This window comes from Gracilinanus agilis, chromosome 5 (genome assembly GCF_016433145.1).
Source record: "Gracilinanus agilis isolate LMUSP501 chromosome 5, AgileGrace, whole genome shotgun sequence".
NCBI classification, from domain to species: Eukaryota; Metazoa; Chordata; class Mammalia; order Didelphimorphia; family Didelphidae; genus Gracilinanus; species Gracilinanus agilis.
Genome location: NC_058134.1, coordinates 117,499,326 through 117,519,261, shown reverse-complemented (window position 1 = coordinate 117,519,261; position 19,936 = coordinate 117,499,326). Strand labels below are relative to the sequence as shown.

Genomic DNA, 19,936 nt, shown 5'->3' with positions numbered 1-19,936 from the left:
AGAGAGAGAGAGAGAGAGAGAGAGAGAGAGAGAGAGAGAGAGAGAGAGAGAGAGAGAGAGAGGGTTAGTTGGATAGATTGATGAAAAGTGTTATAAAATTAGAAATAATAAATGACAAAGTAAATACAAGAACAGAGGTAAGGATGGTTTGATACTGGCAGTCCTGGGTGACTGGAAGGATTGTAGTGCCCTTGATAAAAACAAGAAACTTGGGAAGAGAAGAGGGTTTAGGAGAAAAGACAATAAGTTTTGTTTTGAACATATTAAGTTTGACATATCAGCAGGAAATTGAGTTTAAAATGTCCAAAAGGCAGTTGATGAAGGAAAAAAAGGTCTTGTCTATAGTCTGGAAATGAATTCTTTTAGCCTTTGTTATCTTCAGTTGTACATAGTTGGTGCATAATGAATATTTGCTCAGTTGTTGAATTCATTGATTTAATCAATGGCAAATTAGTTTTCCCAAGTAAATAAATACCAATTATGTAACTGGAATTACTAGCAAGATGGGGAGAGTGCATAGAAATATTATTCCAATTCAATTGTTAAATACAAAGCCATGCAATATAACTAAGATGACTGAATACTAAATGTAGTTTTAGAGATGCATTTTAGTAAGAGCAGGAAAGCCAGAGAACTTATAAAAGGATATGGAGTCTTTTAACTTTGGATCATTAGTTTTACTGTCTCAAAGATAATGTAATCAAAAGCTATTTCTACACAATAGCTAATGGCAAGCAGGAAAGTAGTGAGCTGTTGATTATGGGTTTTATTATGAAATACAGGTGACAAAATATCCTTATGTAATTCTGGAAGTGTAACCTGAGAAGATAAGGGATAGACTTCTTTCTTTGTCCCAAATGTTGTCTTAAGAGTGGGGTAGCTGATGCACGTTTATAAAGTTTTTTGTTACTTTCTATGTGGTATTCATGCTTAGTAACTTAATAATAACCCTACCTTATGGATGATCGTGGTCACTATTTAATATCTTTCTTCAAAGAGGCCAATATGGCATATAGATGACATCCCATTCAGCCTTAGAGCTTCCTTTATCTCCTTTCTAGAAATTGATGCCCAAGATGGCCCTTTAATTTAGTCACTTTCTATAAGTCAAAGCCAGACTTAGTGTTATGATTCCTTATATGTCATTCCTCATTACCTCCATATTTATATAATAGATTTCATTTGTGAGAAAGATGATGATAATAACCTACCAAAGAAGAAATAAGGAATAGGGATAGGGAGTGATTTTAATGAATTTGCAAATTTTATTAAAATGTGTGATTATTTTCCTCTTTATCCTTAGGAGCATTGCCCAATCAGAGGAGAAACTAGTGATCAGTGCCTCCTGGGCAAAAGATGATGACATCAGCAGACTTTTGAAATCTCTGCCAAACTGGACTAATATGGCTCAACCCAAACAGCTGAGACCTAAGAGAGAAGAGGAAGAAGATTTCATAAGGTAAGGCTCTATGTTCCCTAAAAACTGATAAAAGAAATGAAGATTTTTGTTTCAACTCAATCACTAAGAATTTTGTATTGTCCATGTGGAATTATTTAGTTATATAAATAGAATTTTTAAGTTAACCAGTCATTGATTTGTTCTGAAGAACCCACTCATTTTCATATGGCCAGCTTGCCACATTACAACATCCCCACCTTTGTGCCATTTTTTTTCTGTATTAAATTGTAAAGTATTAAAACATATATGTAAAATGTTTTGTTGTATTAAAATCAAAGTCAAGGACTTCGAAAAGAATGGTGGAATACTAAAGTCTTCTCCATCAATTCCACACAACAAATATGCCAAATAAAATTTAAAAACAACAATATAGGGGAAAGGAAAGAAATTCTTACAGAAAAATTGGCAAAGAAACTAAAGAAATCAGTAAGTAAAAAAGGCTCTCAATTATAATAAATACTATGAAGTACAAGATATTAAGAAGAAATCTATAGAAAGGAAAATTAATGCTGCAAAGGAAACAAGAATTAAAAGATTTGGCCTATCCAGATAAAAATAAAATTTCTTAATATGTCAACAAGCATGAAATGTAACTACTTAGAATAGGAAATGGAATATTTTAATAAAACAGTAATCTTTCTGAAAAAAAGAGTGGCAGAGATAGAACACAAAAAGTAAGGATATAACTCATCTCAGACCACTATGGAAAAGACAAAAGGCAATAAAAATAGAAGAACATTTGTGAACTCTACAGAACAAAGCAAATGCCTTGAAGACAGAACTTTATTTTTTAATTTTTATTTTTAAATGTTTACATGATTCATTTTCTTTCCTCCCCCCTCCCTCCCTCCTCAGAGCCAACAAGCAATTCCACTGGGTTGTACAAATGTTATCACTTGATACCTATTTCCATATTATTCCTTTTTGCAAGAGATCAATCTTTTAAAACCAAAACCCCAAATCATATAAAGTGATGTCACATGCTTTTCTTCTGCAGAAGGCAGGACTTTATAAAACAAGCTAAAAATGATTACACTCTTTTAAAAAGTATAAGACAAAAATACTGAATATGATATTTGAGGAAATTATATAAGAAAATTGCCTGATAACATTGGAAATTAATGGAGGAAGTACAGATCAATAGAACTAATAAAGTTCAGTCAAAGAAGAACCCCAATATCAACTCTCCTGGAAATGTTGTCAGCAGCTTTTAACATTTTAATATCAAAGATAGGGAATCTTGGAAGCAGAAAGGAAGAAGCAATTCACATGTCAAAGAGCATAACTTTCAATCATTCAAGCCTTATTCTTTTGAAGAGAAATGAAAGAGGAACCTGGAATATAATGTTCCATGAAGGTCATAAATTTAATTCTGGAGAGAATCATGTGGGTACAACCTCATCATTTTAAAGATGAGGAAATTGAGGCCCAGAGAGGTTAAGTGACTTGCCCAACACCAAAAAGACTAGCTATAAGTGGGATTTGATGCCCTTTGACAATAAATCTCCCACTCTTTGCACCAAAAAGCAAACGAAAATGGCCTACATCCAAAATCATACAGACATACCTCCTGTTTTATTGTGTTTTGCTTTATCATATTTCACAGATTTTGCATTTTTTTTTTACAAATTGAAGATTTTTGATACACTGCATTGAGCAAGTCTATTGGCATCATTTTTCCAACAGGATGTGCTCACATCATGTCTCTATGTCACATTTTGGTAATTCTCTGAATATTTCAAACTTTTTCATTATTATTATAACTGTTATGGTGATCAGTTATCTTTGATATTAATATTATCATTGTTTGGGGGCACCAATTGAATTGCAACAATTTAAGACAGCTAACTTAATTGATGAATGCTTGTGTGTTCTGAATGTTCCAATGACTGGCTATTCCCCATCTGTCTTCGTCTTCACAGTCTCCCTATTCCCTGAGACACCACAATATGGAAATTAGGCCAATTAATAACTCTACAGTGGCCTCTAAATGTTCAAGTAAAAGGAAGAGTCAATCAGTGCAACAAACTCCATTACTGTCTTATTTTAAGAAATTGTCCTAGCCACACCAGCATTCAGCATCCATTATCCTCATCAGTCAGCAGCCAGCAACATTGAGGCAAGATCCTCTATCAGCAAAAAGATTATGACTTGCAGAAGGCTCACATAATGTTTAGCATTTTTAGCAAAAGTTTTTTTTTTAAACCCTCACCTTCCATCTTAGAATCAATACTGTGTATTGGCTCCAAGACAGAAGAGTGGTAAGAGCTAGGCAATGGGGGTCAAGTGACTTGCCCAGAGTCACACAGCTAGGAAGTATCTGAGGCCATATTTGAACCTAGGACCTCTCATCTCTGGGCCTGGCTCTCAATCCACTGAACCACCCAGCTGCCCCCACAAAAGTATTTTTAATTAAAGTATGTATGTTATTTCTTTAGACATAATACTATTGCACACTTAATAGATTACAGCATAGTATAAACCTAACTTTTGTATTCATTGGGAAATAAAAAAATTCATGACTCACTTTATTGCAATATTTATTTTATTAAAGTTGTCTGAAACCAAACCCACAAGCTTTCCAAGATATGCCTTTATATCTTCCTTCATGAGGAAACATAGATCATCAGTTGGATAACAGACTTTCCCCCTGTTTTTTCTTGGTGCAAAAAAAAAATGGAGATCCAGAAAGGGCCTTTAACATACACATCTGCCAAATGATAAAAACCTAATAGATAAGCAAGATAATATAGAAAGAAATTAGTAATTTATAGCCCAACTACTTGGAAAGAAATCCTCTATTTGACAGAAACTACTGAGAACACTGGAAAACAATTTAACGCTTTAAGGTTTAGCTGACAATTCATACCACATACCAGAATAAAATTCAAATAATTAAAAGAGATGAATGTAAAAAGTCAAAATGTTTAAAAGTTAGAAAAGAAGAGAAAGTTATATCTCTAAAAACTCTGGTTAAAAGAAGAACTTATAATTGGCTATGGCACAAAAACATTATAAAAGACAAAAGAGAAACTTAATGAGGATTAAAAGATATGACTTTGAAATCAATAAGAAATTGATGCAAATTTATATTATTAAAACTATTACCCACTGTATACATTGAACATTTTTCAAAATAAGAAATGTATACTCTGACCAGCCATCTGAAAATGTATTCAATGTACCTGAAACTCATAGAAATCTAAATTAAGAAAGTTCTTAGGTGTTATATTATTCTCATCAAATTAGTAAATATAGTAAGAAGTGGAAAAATTCAGTGTTGGAAGGGCTGTGGTAATACAGGCACATAAATCCACAATGAACAGTACGGTGAATTGGTTTGACTATTCCAAAAGAGTTGAATTATGAATAAATACATATTAAATGGATTGTTCTTTTTGACATAGATATTTCCAGTATTACATTTATACTTAAAGAAGGTTAATGTCAGCAAGAAAAGGCTAAAGTACAATTATTGGCAGCAATCTTTTTTATAATAAAAAAGCCTAAATAAAGCAAGCTATATTCCCAGTCACTAAGAAATAAATACCCCAATACAGTGTGGAATATGAATGTATATGTCATAATGAATGACAGCATGAAGAATGTATATACATTCTTATATATATACAATATATATATTGTATATACAGTACAGACTGTATATATATATATACAGAATGTATATACAATACAGACTGAGAAAAGCAGAATCAAATGAACAATATACACTACAATTGCAAGTGTATAGAGGAAAATAACATTAAAAATCAACCAACTAAATAAATCAGTTAACTAAATAAACATTGGAGAGTGGAGATGTCCTGTGGGTTAAGGACTTCTTTTTATGTTGGGATGAGCCCATTGTGGCACAAAAAAAGAATCATTTTAAAAAAAATACTATAAAGTTACCTCAGACACCCAAATATCAAACAAATTCACTAATAATGTCTTTTCCCCATTTGCAAGAGCTCATACAGTAAAATATTTGATAAGCTTAAATAATTAACATCTTTTTATGATTCATCATAAAACAAAAACTTTTATTCTTGTTTTAATGTTTTTTGTTTTGATGATTAATGATTAAAACATCATGTTTTAATGTTTATTTACTACTATTTGCAAAAGAAATTGAATTCATAGAGAGTATTTTTTCATTTTCTCAGTGCCCTGATCTGACTTTTCATATAATTTGCCATGAAATCCTCATTCCCTTTATCTTCCATATTGGTCAGGTTGACCTAAAGAAATTTTGACTACTTGGGTGGCTATCACCTGTCTCTTTCCTAGGAGGGAAGCAAACTATATTTAAAAATTTTTATTTTAATATTTTTTCACATATAGAACCAAATTGTAAACTCATAAACCTTCTAAAGCCTTCATAGTTCTCCATGTTCCACTTCTTTTATGGAGTTCTGTGTAGAAGATGTAGTACCCTACTAAAGATATGGCATAATTTCTATAATGATGAAAGAAATTTGCATGAAGAGAGGTAGGGTGTTCATCTGCATATATACCCACAATAAAGAGAAGAGGGGAATGACTAAACTTAAAACAGTTCTTAAACCATAGGGTTCAATCCTTCCACAGCCTTCTATTCTCAGAAATATTCAGATAGAACCACAATTTACATTTGGGAGTTTGCTCTAATAACACAGGTACCAGGAGTCAAATTCATGGGGCAACACTCCTGAGTGCCCCAAGCAGATTAAAATGTAATTGGGAAATATTTAACAAAGTAAAAATATAATAAAACATATATAATGTTAACTCATCATTTTCTAAGTCAATATAGAACACACAAAAACTCATTTCTATTTGAGTTTAACATGACTAATATAGATCGTGACTAATCCACATGTGCCCATCCTGTGTGACTTTTGTTCATCTGTCTAAACCCCAGAGGAGGGAGCCCATCCAGGGTCCCAGAGACCCTCCTTGTTTTCCTCTGACATTACCAGGAAACCATTGCCATATTCTGGTCGTTTGCCCGCCATCCCACACTCCTTCCATGTTCCCTTTCCATCATGTAGTTCATGAAGATGGCATCATTTATTCTTGCTCTTTTTTGGAGTTCATTGTTAGTTATGTGTTTCAGCCTCCTCACCCCCTTCATGCACTCCCTGCCCTCTATATCATACTCATCTTTAGTTATTTGTAGCCCACAACTCACTGCCACATAATAACCAGAGTAGAATGTTAGTATTAAAATGATGGCCTTTGTTTCATGGGGAAGCTTGGGAAGTAAAGGAACTTTGCATTTGCCCCAAAGCAGTCAAGTCCACTCTTTTCCATTCAATTCCAGGCCCATATCATTAATTAGTACTGTCTGTTCCAAATTTAAGTACTTTGGGACCCATTTTATGGGGCATCCATTAGGCAATAGACACCCTTCAGTTATAGCTTTTCTCATATTGTTGGTTTTTTACATAAGACCAGAGGATCCTAGATTTAGACTTAGAAGAGACCTTAGAAGGTATCTGGTCCAATCTACTCATTTTACAGATGAGGAAACAGAGGTATCGCAAGGTTAAGAGATGTGCCGGTGGGGCACACAGCCTGAGTGTTTGAGCCAGCATTTTTTAATGAGATCTTTCTGATCCAGGGCCCTCTGCCTTGCTGCTAGCTAGATGGCTTCAGAGGTTGTTTCTAACTCTGAGGCTCTGCATTTAGTTTATCCTCACAGTCCTTTAGAGATAAAAGGTGAGATTTCTAGTCTTGTTTCAAAGAGGAATCGAAGCCAAAGAGTGGGGCTCCACAAGACTTTAAGGTCATGGAAGGGCCAGATTAGCATTCAAGGCTGAGCTTTTCTAGATTGTCCTTTAGCCAGTTGAGTCATACTTCTTCCCAATCTATCCTCAGGTTCTAATAAATCTATAATGTTTATTTTAAGAAAATGGCAAGGGAAGAGGGTGACCTGCAGGTCTGTTCTGTTTTGGTGTGATTGATTCTGTCATCTTAACCTGTCACACTCTCCATCGTGATTAAAATTTGAAAGCCAAGGTAAGTACTAGAAGACTTTTCATTAATATTCTAGGGTGATGCCTTGACAAAGAAGTTTGATTAAGCACATTATAGGGCCATGGAACTTGGCACCAGCCAAGAGTAGTGAGAAGCAGGCTTCACTTCCTGTAATTAATGTTTAAAACTCATACAGCTACTTGGCACTTGTATGAATATGAAGAACTGTGTGTATTCTTTGCTTTGAATAAAGGTTAAAGTGCCTTCGTTACTAGACATGGCCCTTTCTTCTTGTTTGTAGCTTTGAAAATAGATAATTTTCAGACAAAATTTTGAAAAAATGGAAAAGTATGTTTAAACAAAGATTTTAGTAATGTGAGTCTGTGATGCAGTGGATAGAAAGCTGACTTCAAAACCAATAAGACTTGGGTCTGTTTCCAGCCTCTGACACAAACTGTGTGAACCTGGAAGAGTCTTTTACCTTCTTTGTCCTCCAGGTCAGTGTTGTCAAATGCAAACACAGAGACCATTCTTCCATACAGAAGGATCCCTGAAGGCTGTGTGTTCACTTAGCTTTGAAACGTAATATTATTTATGTTTCATTGTGTTTGGTTTGATCTGTTAAATATTTCCCAATTCCATTTTTAATCTGGTTGGGGCCCACACTCTGGAGCATTATGAACCCCACTGCAGCCTCTGGCTCCACATAATTGTCTAAGATTATGTTTGTGCTCACCTCTATTGGTAGGCATTTCCTCACTCAAGAATTCCCTATACTTGTGAAGTCACAGATCCAGTTCCCGTCTCTATCCTCAAAAGAAAAGAATCTGAGTCCTTACTCTTGGCTTCTTTTGCATTCCCTTTCTAGATCCTAGTTAGGTTTCTTTTCTACCTAATAAAAATCCAGGGGTCCAGGTGCCCCATAGACAGGGGTGTGCTGGAGCCACTCCAGGATGAGAGCTGACTGTTAACTTCTCAGTGTGAACATTTACACCTCAGAAATATGCAAAGACTAGAAAACAGGGTTCAATTTGTCATTTTTTAATAGGCATAGTGACATATTTAAGAAAACTGGTCATTCATTTGATTGGACTCAAAGAACTATTAGTTCTATTCATAGACTAAGATGTATTTTTTCCTTAGTGCAAATTTTATAAATTCCTTAAGCAAAAGGATGTGTGACTGGTCAGACTAGGTTATTCTGCCTATAAGGTGTAAAGAACACATAAGTACTCTAAATCAGACAGCATTTTACCTCCTTGCTGTCAAATGAATGAATATAAGTCTGTTAAGGGATTAGAGATGTTATACAGTCTACTAGAATAATAGTAATCGACCAGCATAATCATTGACAAGGAATTGAATGTGCTTGGGAATTTAGACTGAGGCTCTGTCAGTGGTTGTTGTCCTGAGCTCCATCCCTGGTACTTTAAATTCAACACTTTCCATAGTTCACAAGACTTTATCACTTGGCCTCTCTTACTACAGCTTTTGCCTTTTGTTGTTATTGGTCTTTTGATGTATTAGGAAAGCACACTGTAAACCATCAAATGCTATAGGAATTTGAGCTACTATTCTTATGTGTCATGGCTGCTATTCTAGCCAAGAGCTCTGGTGAATGTTTGAACACATTATTAGAATATATCTAGGAGAAACAATGTGCTAGAATGTCTAAGGATCATTTATTTTTCTAACTCAAAGGCAATAAAAATGGAAAATGATTATAGTAGAAAAAAGAAGGAAAAACATATTTACTGAGAGATAAAGTAGGAGAGAGACCTAAAACCAAACATATTCGACTTGTTGTGAAGAATAGATTATTCAAAAGTAATTTCAAAGAGAAATGAGAAGAAATTACCAAAAAAAAAGGAAGAGAAGAAGAAGAAGATGATGATGATGATGATGATGATGAAGAAGAAGAAGATGAAGATGACAACAACCTGGGAATATCTAGAAGCTTTCAAAAAAATTCTTTGGTTATGTCTAGGCTCTGTTGAATAAGTAGAAATTATTTTGAGATTTATTTTTACTATCTTTATGAAACATTTAAATTAGCATGATTAAAAGATAGCTAAAATAATCTCTTGCCAGTGAAGGAAGTCTGATAATTACCACTCCCAACTTTTCTTTGGAGTGGTGTTTAAAATTTCAAAAAGAAATAATGGAAGAACAAGAAAAAAAATGAATCTTTACAAGTAAAATCACCCATCTTTCCTGTAGAAAGAGAAAGAATATGAAGAAAAAAAAGGAGAAAAATACCCTAACTTGGGGAAGGAACAGAAGACCAATGCTACAGATTTGCAGGACAAAAATGAAAAGCATCTTCGGTCCTGTGTTAGAGAAGTCATGTCAACTCCCTGTGTCTTGGCTTCCTCATTTGTAGAAACGAGGAGCTGGATGAGATCATTTTTAAGATCTCTTTTGATTCTAAAGGGAAAAAAGGCAGAAGCTCATAAGGCCTTACTATAACTTTAGATCAAGAAACTTTGTTGAGAAACCTTACCTTAACAGCATGAATTCAATCAGAAAGGTGCCGGAGGACAAGGTTAGAGAGGCTAAATGGCAATATAAAGGGGGGAAAACAGTGTTTAAAGGGATCTAAAGAAGAGTAGGAGGAAGGGAGTCTTTAGATATACTTGAAGGAAGAAGTAAAAGATTGGTCTAATGGAATACTTTGGACTTCTTTTGCCAACTATAACAAAATGCTTTCTGAAATGAAGACATTTTTTTCCTGTATCAAAACACCTAAAAATTATTTTTAAAAAGATGCACAAGAAAACAGAAATATATTAAATTAGGACAAAGTAAGAAGCAACTTTACTAAAACATTTTTTACTTGATTAAATGAACGTCAGAGATGGATTTAGGAACATTGCCAATCAGACCTGAATGAGAAAGAGACAGAAATATTCAAATTAAACATAAAGGTCTGGCAATTAACTGGGAATCAACTAAAAACATATCCATTTGCATTCTAGGTGATTAAATTAGGAGTATTATTATTATTATATCACATTGGTTTGGTTCCTGTTGATATAAGATTGGCAGTAAATGAAGAAAAAATCCTAATATCTGACCTAGACAGTACATAAACAACAATCTAGGGAGACATTTACTAGGGGATCATACTGATTATATTGTTAAAAATTTAGTGACTTGTGGTTTTCTATGTGCTATTTTTTTTTTGCTGTTTTATTTCAAGTAATAAAAATTCTTAATCCCTTTTAATTTATTCTCAGCATTTGAAACTATGCAGGTACTTTACAGTGTCAAAAAAAAATCTCATACTAATCTTACTCAATTTAGCCTATATTGATTAAGTGCCAATTGTGTGTAAGACCCTGTAGTCATCCCTTACTTGAATGTGGTTTTTATGGCATAGAAGGAAAGAAATAGCTAGCTACCTAGATAGACAGGGGAGATTTATGTGTTAATGCCATGGTGAAGAATTTAGAAGGATAAAGAAACATTGCTAAAAAGGCCTTTGCATATCCATCTTCAGTTTTGCTGAGTACTATGACCCATATCTGAGAGATGATATAAGCTTATTAATCTTTTTTCTTATTATCTCAGACCCATTTAAAGATATGGATTGAACTGGGGCAGTAGTTAAGGCCCAGTGAAACCTACCATGAGGGTTGCCCTTTTTTTCCTTGGTTTTACCTCTTTTTCCAGATGTTAAGTGTCAGTTCTCCCAGCCTACCCTGCTCTGCCTTTTCAAATGCCAAAATCCTTCTTATAGTTAGTTTCATTTTCCTTAAACCTAATTCATGGAAGAGAGGCCAGTCACCATATCCCCACATTTTGTGCTTTCAATGGCCAGTCCTTTAGTTTTCCACAAAATCTCTTCTCATTTAACCTTTCTCTTAGCCAGGGTTCTTCTCTTTTCAGCCCCTCTAGCACACATAGTTCTTTCTTCTTCCAGTCATTTAATTTATCTTTAGGATAGGAACTTCAGTTCAAATCTTAGCCTTGCCTACTTTTCTTTTGTTGTCACTTCTCTTTCCTGGGCCAGTTTCTACTTCTATAAAATAAAGTGGTAGGAGCAAAATGACTTCTAAGTTCCCTTCATCCTCTTCTTCTTCGGGACTTGTTCTCTTTTTTCCCAATTAAATATTCACCAAGAATCTAAAGCTCATCTCAGATAGTACCTCTTCCATGAAGATATTCCTGATATTGTCCTTTCCACCCAACGATTCCTCCTAATCGACAACAATTGAGGGGATCAGGGATTGAGGATTGGTAGAGAAATGCCTCTTCAATGCATTTACCCAGCAATATTTTAGTATTATAGTTATCTATGTACCTGCTGTATACTCCACAAGTAGAGGAACCATATCATATTGGAGGAAGATAGTATAATGGGGTCCAGCTTTGGACCTGGGCTCAGATCCTGTCTCTGTCTGTGACCACCTGTGTGACTTTAGGGAACTCCCTTCACTTTTATGAGCTTCTGTTTCCTCATCTCTAAAATGGGTGACCTCTGAGTCCCCTTCTAGGTCAAAACCCAAGATCCTTTGATCTACAGCTTATATTTTCCCCAGTGTCTGCTGTAATGCTTTACATATATTATGGGCTTAGTAGATGTTTGTTGAATTGAATTGTTTGTTTTCACTCTATCCTAGTTTCCCCTGATCTGAGACTATTGACCTAGGCTCAGTTAACTCATGAATCCTCTTCTTTTAAGAGACTGAAATCCTTTCAGAGAAGATTGTATAACCATTTGAAAGAGCACTGCAATGGGAAAGAAATTAAAATGCTGAAAGAAAGAAAGTATGATGATCTAGAAATATTATCTATAGGAATTAGCTTTTTCAGGAAAACCAAAGGTAAATTCTTCTGTAAAGAAAAGAGTCAGTCATGGAGTAAATATTGACCGATTGCCTACAATGGAATAAATGTTGTATGGATAGAAATGTACAGGAAAAACATAAAGTTTCCTCTCCTTCTCCCCTCCCCCCTACCACAAATATCTTAAAAGCTAGTTAGTAAAAACAAATCATACATGAATCAAACCTGCATTAGATAAGGCATAGTTTTCTGCATCGGTTGACTTCTTTATCCAATCGAGTTTGATACAACAAACATTTTGTTAAAGAGCCTACCGTGTGGGGAAGCACTAAATGAGGTATTAGGGATGCAAAGACAAACCAAAAAGCAGTTCTGATGCCCTCAAAGGGCTATTTCCATTTCTTCCCATGTGACCCTTTCTCCCATCCCCATGTCCTTGGCACAAGTAGTGTCCCCATGCTCAGAGGGCATTCCCCTTTCACCTCTACCTTCCAGCATCCTCAGCATCCTTCAGAGCTAGGCTCAAACATCACCTTGTTCATGAAAACCACCCTGAGGTAAAAAATCGCCCTTCTCTACAAATGACTGAAATCTTGTTTGTATATTTTGCATTTGTTTCATATGATCATAGATCTCGAGAGGAAGGGCCCTCAGAGACCCTCCATCTAGTGCAGTCTCCTCGCTTTAGAGTGCTCTTCCTATTATCTTTGCTTCCCTGGCTCTTAGCCCATCCCTGGCATACGCTGGTCGTTCTAAAGTTCCTTCAGTTGTGTCTGACGCTTTGTAACCTCATTTGTAGTTTTCTTAGCAAGGATCCTGTAGTGGCTTACTATATCCTTCTTTAGCTCATTTTGCAAACAAGGAAACTGAGGCTAATATATTAAATGACTTGCCCAGGGTCACATAGCTACTGAGTATATGAGACTGGATTTGAACTTAGCTGTTCCTGATTATAAGTCCAGTTCTCTATGCACTGTGCCACCTAGCTGGCCTTATATATGCAGTGATACATGACAAATGCTTATTTAATAAAAGTATTCCCAGACCTTTAATTTTAGAGGTGTTCCATCTTACACTCTTGACCATTAGAAGTAGTGTGGTATAATGGATAGAGACCTGACCTTGGAATCAAGAAGGCTACCTACCTCTCTTACCTATTTGCCATGAGGCTATGGGAAAATCATGTACTCTCTCAGTGCCACAGGGAGTTCTCCAAGATTATAAATTACTGAAGAGTTGCTCATCTGCATTGAAAAAGAATTAGAAGTTCCTTATACTGAAGAAATTTCAGGTCCAAAATCAGGTCACGCCCCCTCCAAGTCCCCCACCCAATTCTTAACTCAATTTCAATTTTCTTCCTGGAATTTTCCTATCCGTCCCAATGCAGAACAAGTGATGGATTTTTGTCCTGGTAGGTTCTTTTTCCTCCATCTTTAATCTCTTTGGGATACAGACCTAATGGTGGTATTGCTAGGCCAAAGTGTTATGGCCCTTTGGGCCTGGTTCCAGATTGCTCTCCAGAATGATTGGGTCAGTTCGCAGTGACACCAGCAGTATAGTACTGTCCAAATTTTTTCACATCCCCTCTAACATTTTTACCATTTTCCTTTTTTGACATGTTAAGCTAGTCTGGTAGGTATGAGGTGATACTTCAGAGGTACCTTAATTGGCATTCCTCAAATCAATAGTGATTTGAAGCATTTTTTCATATGACTAAAGATAGTTTTAATTTCTTCATCTAAGAAATGCTTGTTCATGTTCTTTGACCATTTTTCAGTTGGGGAATATTTTGTATTCTTATAAATTTTACATATATATATGTATATATATATATATTTGATAAATGAAGCCCTTGTCAGAGAGAATTAACATGAGAAATTTGAGAAGACAGAGGTCATATTTACGTGGGATTGCTTCAAGATTTAATTCTATAAATACTCTCCCAAATTCTAAGGCAAATAAATATATTGCTAATTAAATGTTGGCATGTTTTGTATAGCTAATGCATTTGTGTTAGGTCATAGGATGATGGGATTACAGATTTTGAACCACACGGCACCTCAGAGATCCTACAAACAAGCCCACTCATTTTGTAAATGACAGAATGGTGCCTAAATGGTTTAATGACTTGCCTAATGTCTTATATGTAGGAAGCACCAAAAATGTAACTTGAACCCATGTCCTCTGATTCAAAAACCATCACTTTTTCCAATTGTGGTATCAATTTCTGACAGAGTAGAGTTGCAACTTTAGGGGAGAGACTACAAAATAATAATAATAGCCAATGTTTTACATTGTGCTTAAACATTTGTAAAGCACTTTGCAAGTAATAGGTAGATACAGACAGAGAAACATGTGGAAACAAAAAAAGGAAAACCTAAGTATTTCCACTCATGACATTCATCTGCCTAAATCAGAAATGCAAATTGTAGGTAATTGGGCTTGTGGCAAAAAAAAATCCTAGAAGTCATGGAGACTTCTGATTTCATAGTTATATTACTACTATCCAAATTTTGAATTTGGTGTGTGAGGATACAAAAAACATAGTAGTGTGTAACAGTCATCTAAGAAAAACATAATTTCTAGAGATTCAATGCCATATAAATGAGACTGAAGGAGATATAGTGCTATTTCCAAGAATTTGCCATTCTTAAAATTTCCTTTTGGAATACATTATTAGGATAAGGAAAGTCCACAAACTATCCTTCTTTAGTTCCATTTTCCTAGTAATTACCCCAGATTCATTATTGGCCTAGAAATATTTAAAGGAAATACCTACTGTTGAAAGGGGAACAGAGCTTTGAATGATTTTAAAGCTATTGTCAAGGACCCATCAGAGGCCACATTCAATAGCTTTCTAGGATTTATGTGAACACTTGGCTGTGTTCACTCTTGGCTAAACTAAAAAGACTTCACTGTATGAAGGTAATCTTAATTTATCACAAATGCTTCCATTCATCATCTTGTTTCCTTTCTCTTACTTCTGGAAATGTTAGTGTCAAGGAGCAAGATGGGTGGTTATATTTGTTCTTCAAGATGTCTCACCAATAGTGATAAATTTCACAATTTCTAGAGTGTGAGTCTATTAAACAAATTTGTTTTCCAATGTTCTGTTTATTTAGCCCATGTTCTTTATATTGAGCACATATGTTTCCAATGTTACTAACAGGTCACCCACTGGGCAGATTCTATAGGTTGTTTTTTTTTAATTCCTCCTCAGGTAAGAGCAAAGGATAGGTATTGTAGTCAATTTTTGTCTTGGGTAAGGCCACCTACCTTCATGTCACTTTTGCCTTACTTTCCTTTAATAAGAGTTTCTCAGAAATGCAAATCAAAACACTCTGAGGTACCACCTCACACCTAGCAGATTGACTAATGACAGCAAAGGAAAGTAATAAATGTTGGAGGGGATGTGACAAAATTGGGACACTAATAATGTATTGCTGGTGTTGTGAATTGATCTAGCTATTCTGGGGAGAGCAATTTGAAACTATGCCCAAAGGGCTTTAAAAGACTGCCTGCCCTTTGATCCAGCCATACCACTGCTGGGTTTGTACCCCAAAGACATAATAAAGAAAAATACATGTACAAAAATATGTATAGCCACACTCTTTGTGGTGGCAAAAAAAATTGGAAAACGAGAAGATGGCTATCAGTTAGAGAATGGCTGAACAAATTGTGGTATCTGATGGTGATGGAATACTATTGTGCTGAAAGGAATAATGAACTGGAGGAATTCCATTTGAACCAGAATGACCTCCAGGAAGTGATGCAGAGTGGAAGGAACACTGTGGTACAATTGAATGTAATGGACTTCTGTACTAGCAGCAATGCAACAATTCAGGACAATTCTGAGGGACTTATGGTAAAGACGCTATCCACATCCAGAGGAAGAACTGTGGGAGCAGAAACAAAGAAGAAAAACAACTGCTTGATCACATGTTTTGATGGGGATATGATTGGGGAGGCAGACTCTAAAGATCACTCTAATGCAAATATTAATAATATGGAAATAGGTCTTGCTCATTAATATATATATAAAACCCAGTTAAATTGCTCATTGACTATGGGAGGGGGAAGGAGGAGGAGAGGGAACAAATAAGAATCATGTAACCTTGGAAAAGTATTCTTAATTAATTAACTAATTAATTAAGATTTTTTAAAAGTAAGAGTTTCTCAGGCAACCAATATTCCTTTGAATCAAATGTCTGTAATATGTACTGAGACTCGAAGAAAAGAAAAGATTAAAAGTAGAATGACTCCTTTTCTAATGAAAAACAAATGCTTGGAATGAAGAAAATACCAGTATTTATTTGAGATGGCTAAGATGTGTCCTTTGGTTGAAAGCCTTCAAGGCGTTTGTCAGGAACCCTACTGCGGAAATCTGCTGCCTCTGTGCCCCGAGTTTATGTGGATAACCCCCAAGCAAGATAGACCATTAAAGATAAACCAGATAAATACACAAAATGTCCATTTGGCATATTTAAGTGAACAGATTATTAGCAATAAAATCATAGATCTAGAGACCGAAGTGACCTTAAAGATTAACTAGTCCAAATTTTACAGATGAGAAAACTAAGGCCTAGATGATGTAAAGTGACTTGTGCAAGATCACACAGATAGTTTGGTGGTTCCTAGGACTACAGATACTTTCCCCAGTGCCTCCTCTTGAGTCTTGCTTATTCCTAAATTTATACTTTCTCTGCCCTATGCGGATTTCACATATGCTGAACCTCAAATTTTTTGTTTCCTGATCCTCTTTCTCACCCTCCTCCATCTGCTTCCTTCCCAGCCATATCATCCCATACGTCCCTCTCTACCTCCAGACCTTTAAATTAGTTTTGGTTCTGTACATGTTCAGCAGCTAGGCCAAGCCTTGTTTCTGTATGGGAAGCTTCAGTACTACACCATAGTCAAGCAGTCTTCTATCGGTCAAGGGAGTTATTCCTGAAGGGTGGAGAAGGCAGCGAGTGCCTGGTTTATTTTATAAAGGTTTCCATTATCTGTGATTTGACACATCTGCATTGTGTTCGCTTCCATTAATGTTGCTAGAGTTGATTGTTCAGCCAAGACCAATTCTGTGGCCAGAAGTGATCTGTGGATGACTTGAAGAGGGTAGATGTGAATTACTGAGCAAAGACAAGAGGAGGGGAAAGATCCATTGAAGTCATTAAAACCCTCTTTAAGAGGCTAGGCACTTAATCTGATACACAGGGCAGAAGCCCAGAAACAAGAAACTTTGCTTTTGCTTTTACTTTTGTTATTGATTTTTTAAAAGCCATTTTACCAGATGCATTGGGCAGCTAGGTGGTCCAGTAGATAGAGCCCTGGGCCAGGAGTCAGGAAGATCTGAATTTAAATCTGGCCTCAGACATTTAGTAGCTGTGTGACTCAGGGAAAAGTCACTTAATTCCTATTTGCCTCAATTCCTCATCTGTACAATGGAGACATACTGGAGAAGGAAAAGGCAAATCACTTCAGCGTCTTTGCCAAGAAAACCCTATTGGGTCGTGTAGAATTGGAAATGACTAAACAATTGAACAATCACAACAGGTACATCACCTTGAATCTTTGTCCTTTATTTTCTCTATCTTCAAAATGTTATACAAATATTTGACATTATTATGCCTCAAAGCAACGTCCTGAGAGAATTAAATGGAATAATTATTACACTGGACCCTAAGCTAAGTTCACTGTGAAAAAAAAAGATGGAATAGAAACTCAAAAAGTCAATAGCACAGACCAAGGTGTAAGAGGCTAACCAAAGGCAGAAGCTGGAACTAGAACAGAAGACAAAGTTGGGCCAGGTTACAGACAGCCTGGTAACTTAATTATGGTTAGAACCAGGCAACAGAATCAACCAAGCTGAATTCGCAGAGCCAGGCAATGCGAGGCGCTGGGGTCAGAAGGATAAACTAGAATCAGCGTCCAAAGCTTACTCACAGAACAAGGTTCACGTCAACCAAGCTATGTAGAGCAGAAGACATAATACTAGAATCACATAGAGAGGCTGGCGTTCAGATAGTTTTGTTACTCTAAAATTAGGACTCAGGTCTTTAGATTTTAATAAAGTTTATTAGAATTTCTTGGATAGATAAAAGAAGATAAATAGAAAGATAGAGAAAATGGGCCTAATCTAGCTACCCACGTGGCTCTTTCAGCAGCAGAGACAGAGAGAGCAAAAGCTTCCCACTTAACCCCTTTTATTCTGTCTCTCACATTCAGGTCAAGTTCAGACTCACATACACAGGTACGCAGATAGACATCACCCGCACAACCCTGGAAAAAAGGGGTGGGGTGGGGGGTAAGCATAAACTTCCCTCGCACAGTTTTATGGCAGTCTGCTCACTTTTTTTGTTGTTTTGTTTTGTTAATCCTTGCCTTCCATCTTAGAATCAATCCCGTGTTTTGATTCCAAGGCAGAAAAGTGGTAAGGGCTAGGCAATTGGGGTTAAGTGACTTGCCCAGGGTCACACAGCCAGGAAGTGTCTTGATCCCAGGCCCTCCCATTCCCGGGCCTGGCTCTCTATCCACTGGGCCACCCAGCTGCTTTCTAGTCTGCTCACCATTGAGGGATCGCATCGAGTCACAGACCTGGCCCATATGGAGGAAAAGGAGGGGTTAAGAAAGAAAGGTTGGCTTCCGGGTTAAGATGGCGGCAGAGTAAGAAGCAGCTCTAAACCTCTCCTGACCAAAACACACAAAACTCCTCAAGGGGACATAAAAACAAGTCCAGACGAACGGAGGAACCCCACAACAGGACACAGCGTGGAAGGTACGTGGAATCGAGACATTTCCAAGCTAAAAAGGGCTCTCACTCAAGCGCAAGCTGAGCAACCGCCCCACCCCCACCCCCTCCACACTCTCCTATAGCTCTGAACCCAGCTAAAAAGAAATAGAGCAAGTTTGGGGCACCCATCGAGTCATCAGCAGCTCCGGGACCTGTTCCTGAGAGCAGCAAGACTTAGGACCCCATTAAGTCAAGAACGCACGCGAAATCTGAGCGCGTGCGCGGGAGCAGAGAGTGGACGCTGGGAGCGGAGCGCCGGATGAGCAGAGGCGTGGGTGGAGGTAAACACAACCAGGAACTAAAGCCTAAGTGGGGAACCAGTGCAGACGGGTATACGACTGTGGAAGTAGCTCCCTGAGACTTGTAAAGAAACCTCCTGCAGAGGTTCAAGCAAGGGAATCCACCAGGGGGCTTGACCTTGGAAAAAACTAGATCTCAGTCCTCAGGAGCCAATAGATCTCAGACAGACACTGAGAGCGAGGATAAACCTGAGAAGCTGCTGGGCTAATGATGGCTAACCAGTTACAGGAAATTCAGAAGAGAAAGAATAATAACAAAAAAAAGAAGTCATTAACACTCGACAGCTTCTACACAGAGAAAATCCAGACAACCGAGCAAACAGAGGAGGAGAACAAACAACCATCCAGACCCTCCCCAAATAAGGAAAACTCCTCACAACCTATGGAAGAGTTCAAATCTGAGATTTTGAGGAAAATGGAAGAGATCTGGCAAGAAAATAACAGCTTAAAAGGTAGAATCTTGCAACTGGAAAGCGAGGCTCAGAAACCAAATGAACTGATAAGCAAATTGAACACAAGAAATGACCAGATTGAAAAGGAATACCAGAAGATTATGGCCGAAAACAAGAAGATTATGGCCGAAAATCAAAAGATTATGGCCGATTACCAGAAGATTATGGCCGAAAATCAATCCCT

General features: G+C 36.7%; 1 protein-coding gene across 1 annotated transcript in view; it reads left to right on the top strand.

Annotated features, from left to right (window-relative positions):
- Positions 1–19,936, top strand: part of EXOC4 (exocyst complex component 4) — an 892,087-nt gene that overhangs the window by 729,191 nt on the left and 142,960 nt on the right. The window contains exon 13 of the mRNA XM_044679735.1: positions 1,304–1,459. Within this exon, the coding sequence (XP_044535670.1) occupies positions 1,304–1,459 (156 nt within the window). The remainder of the gene's footprint in view (positions 1–1,303; positions 1,460–19,936) is intronic.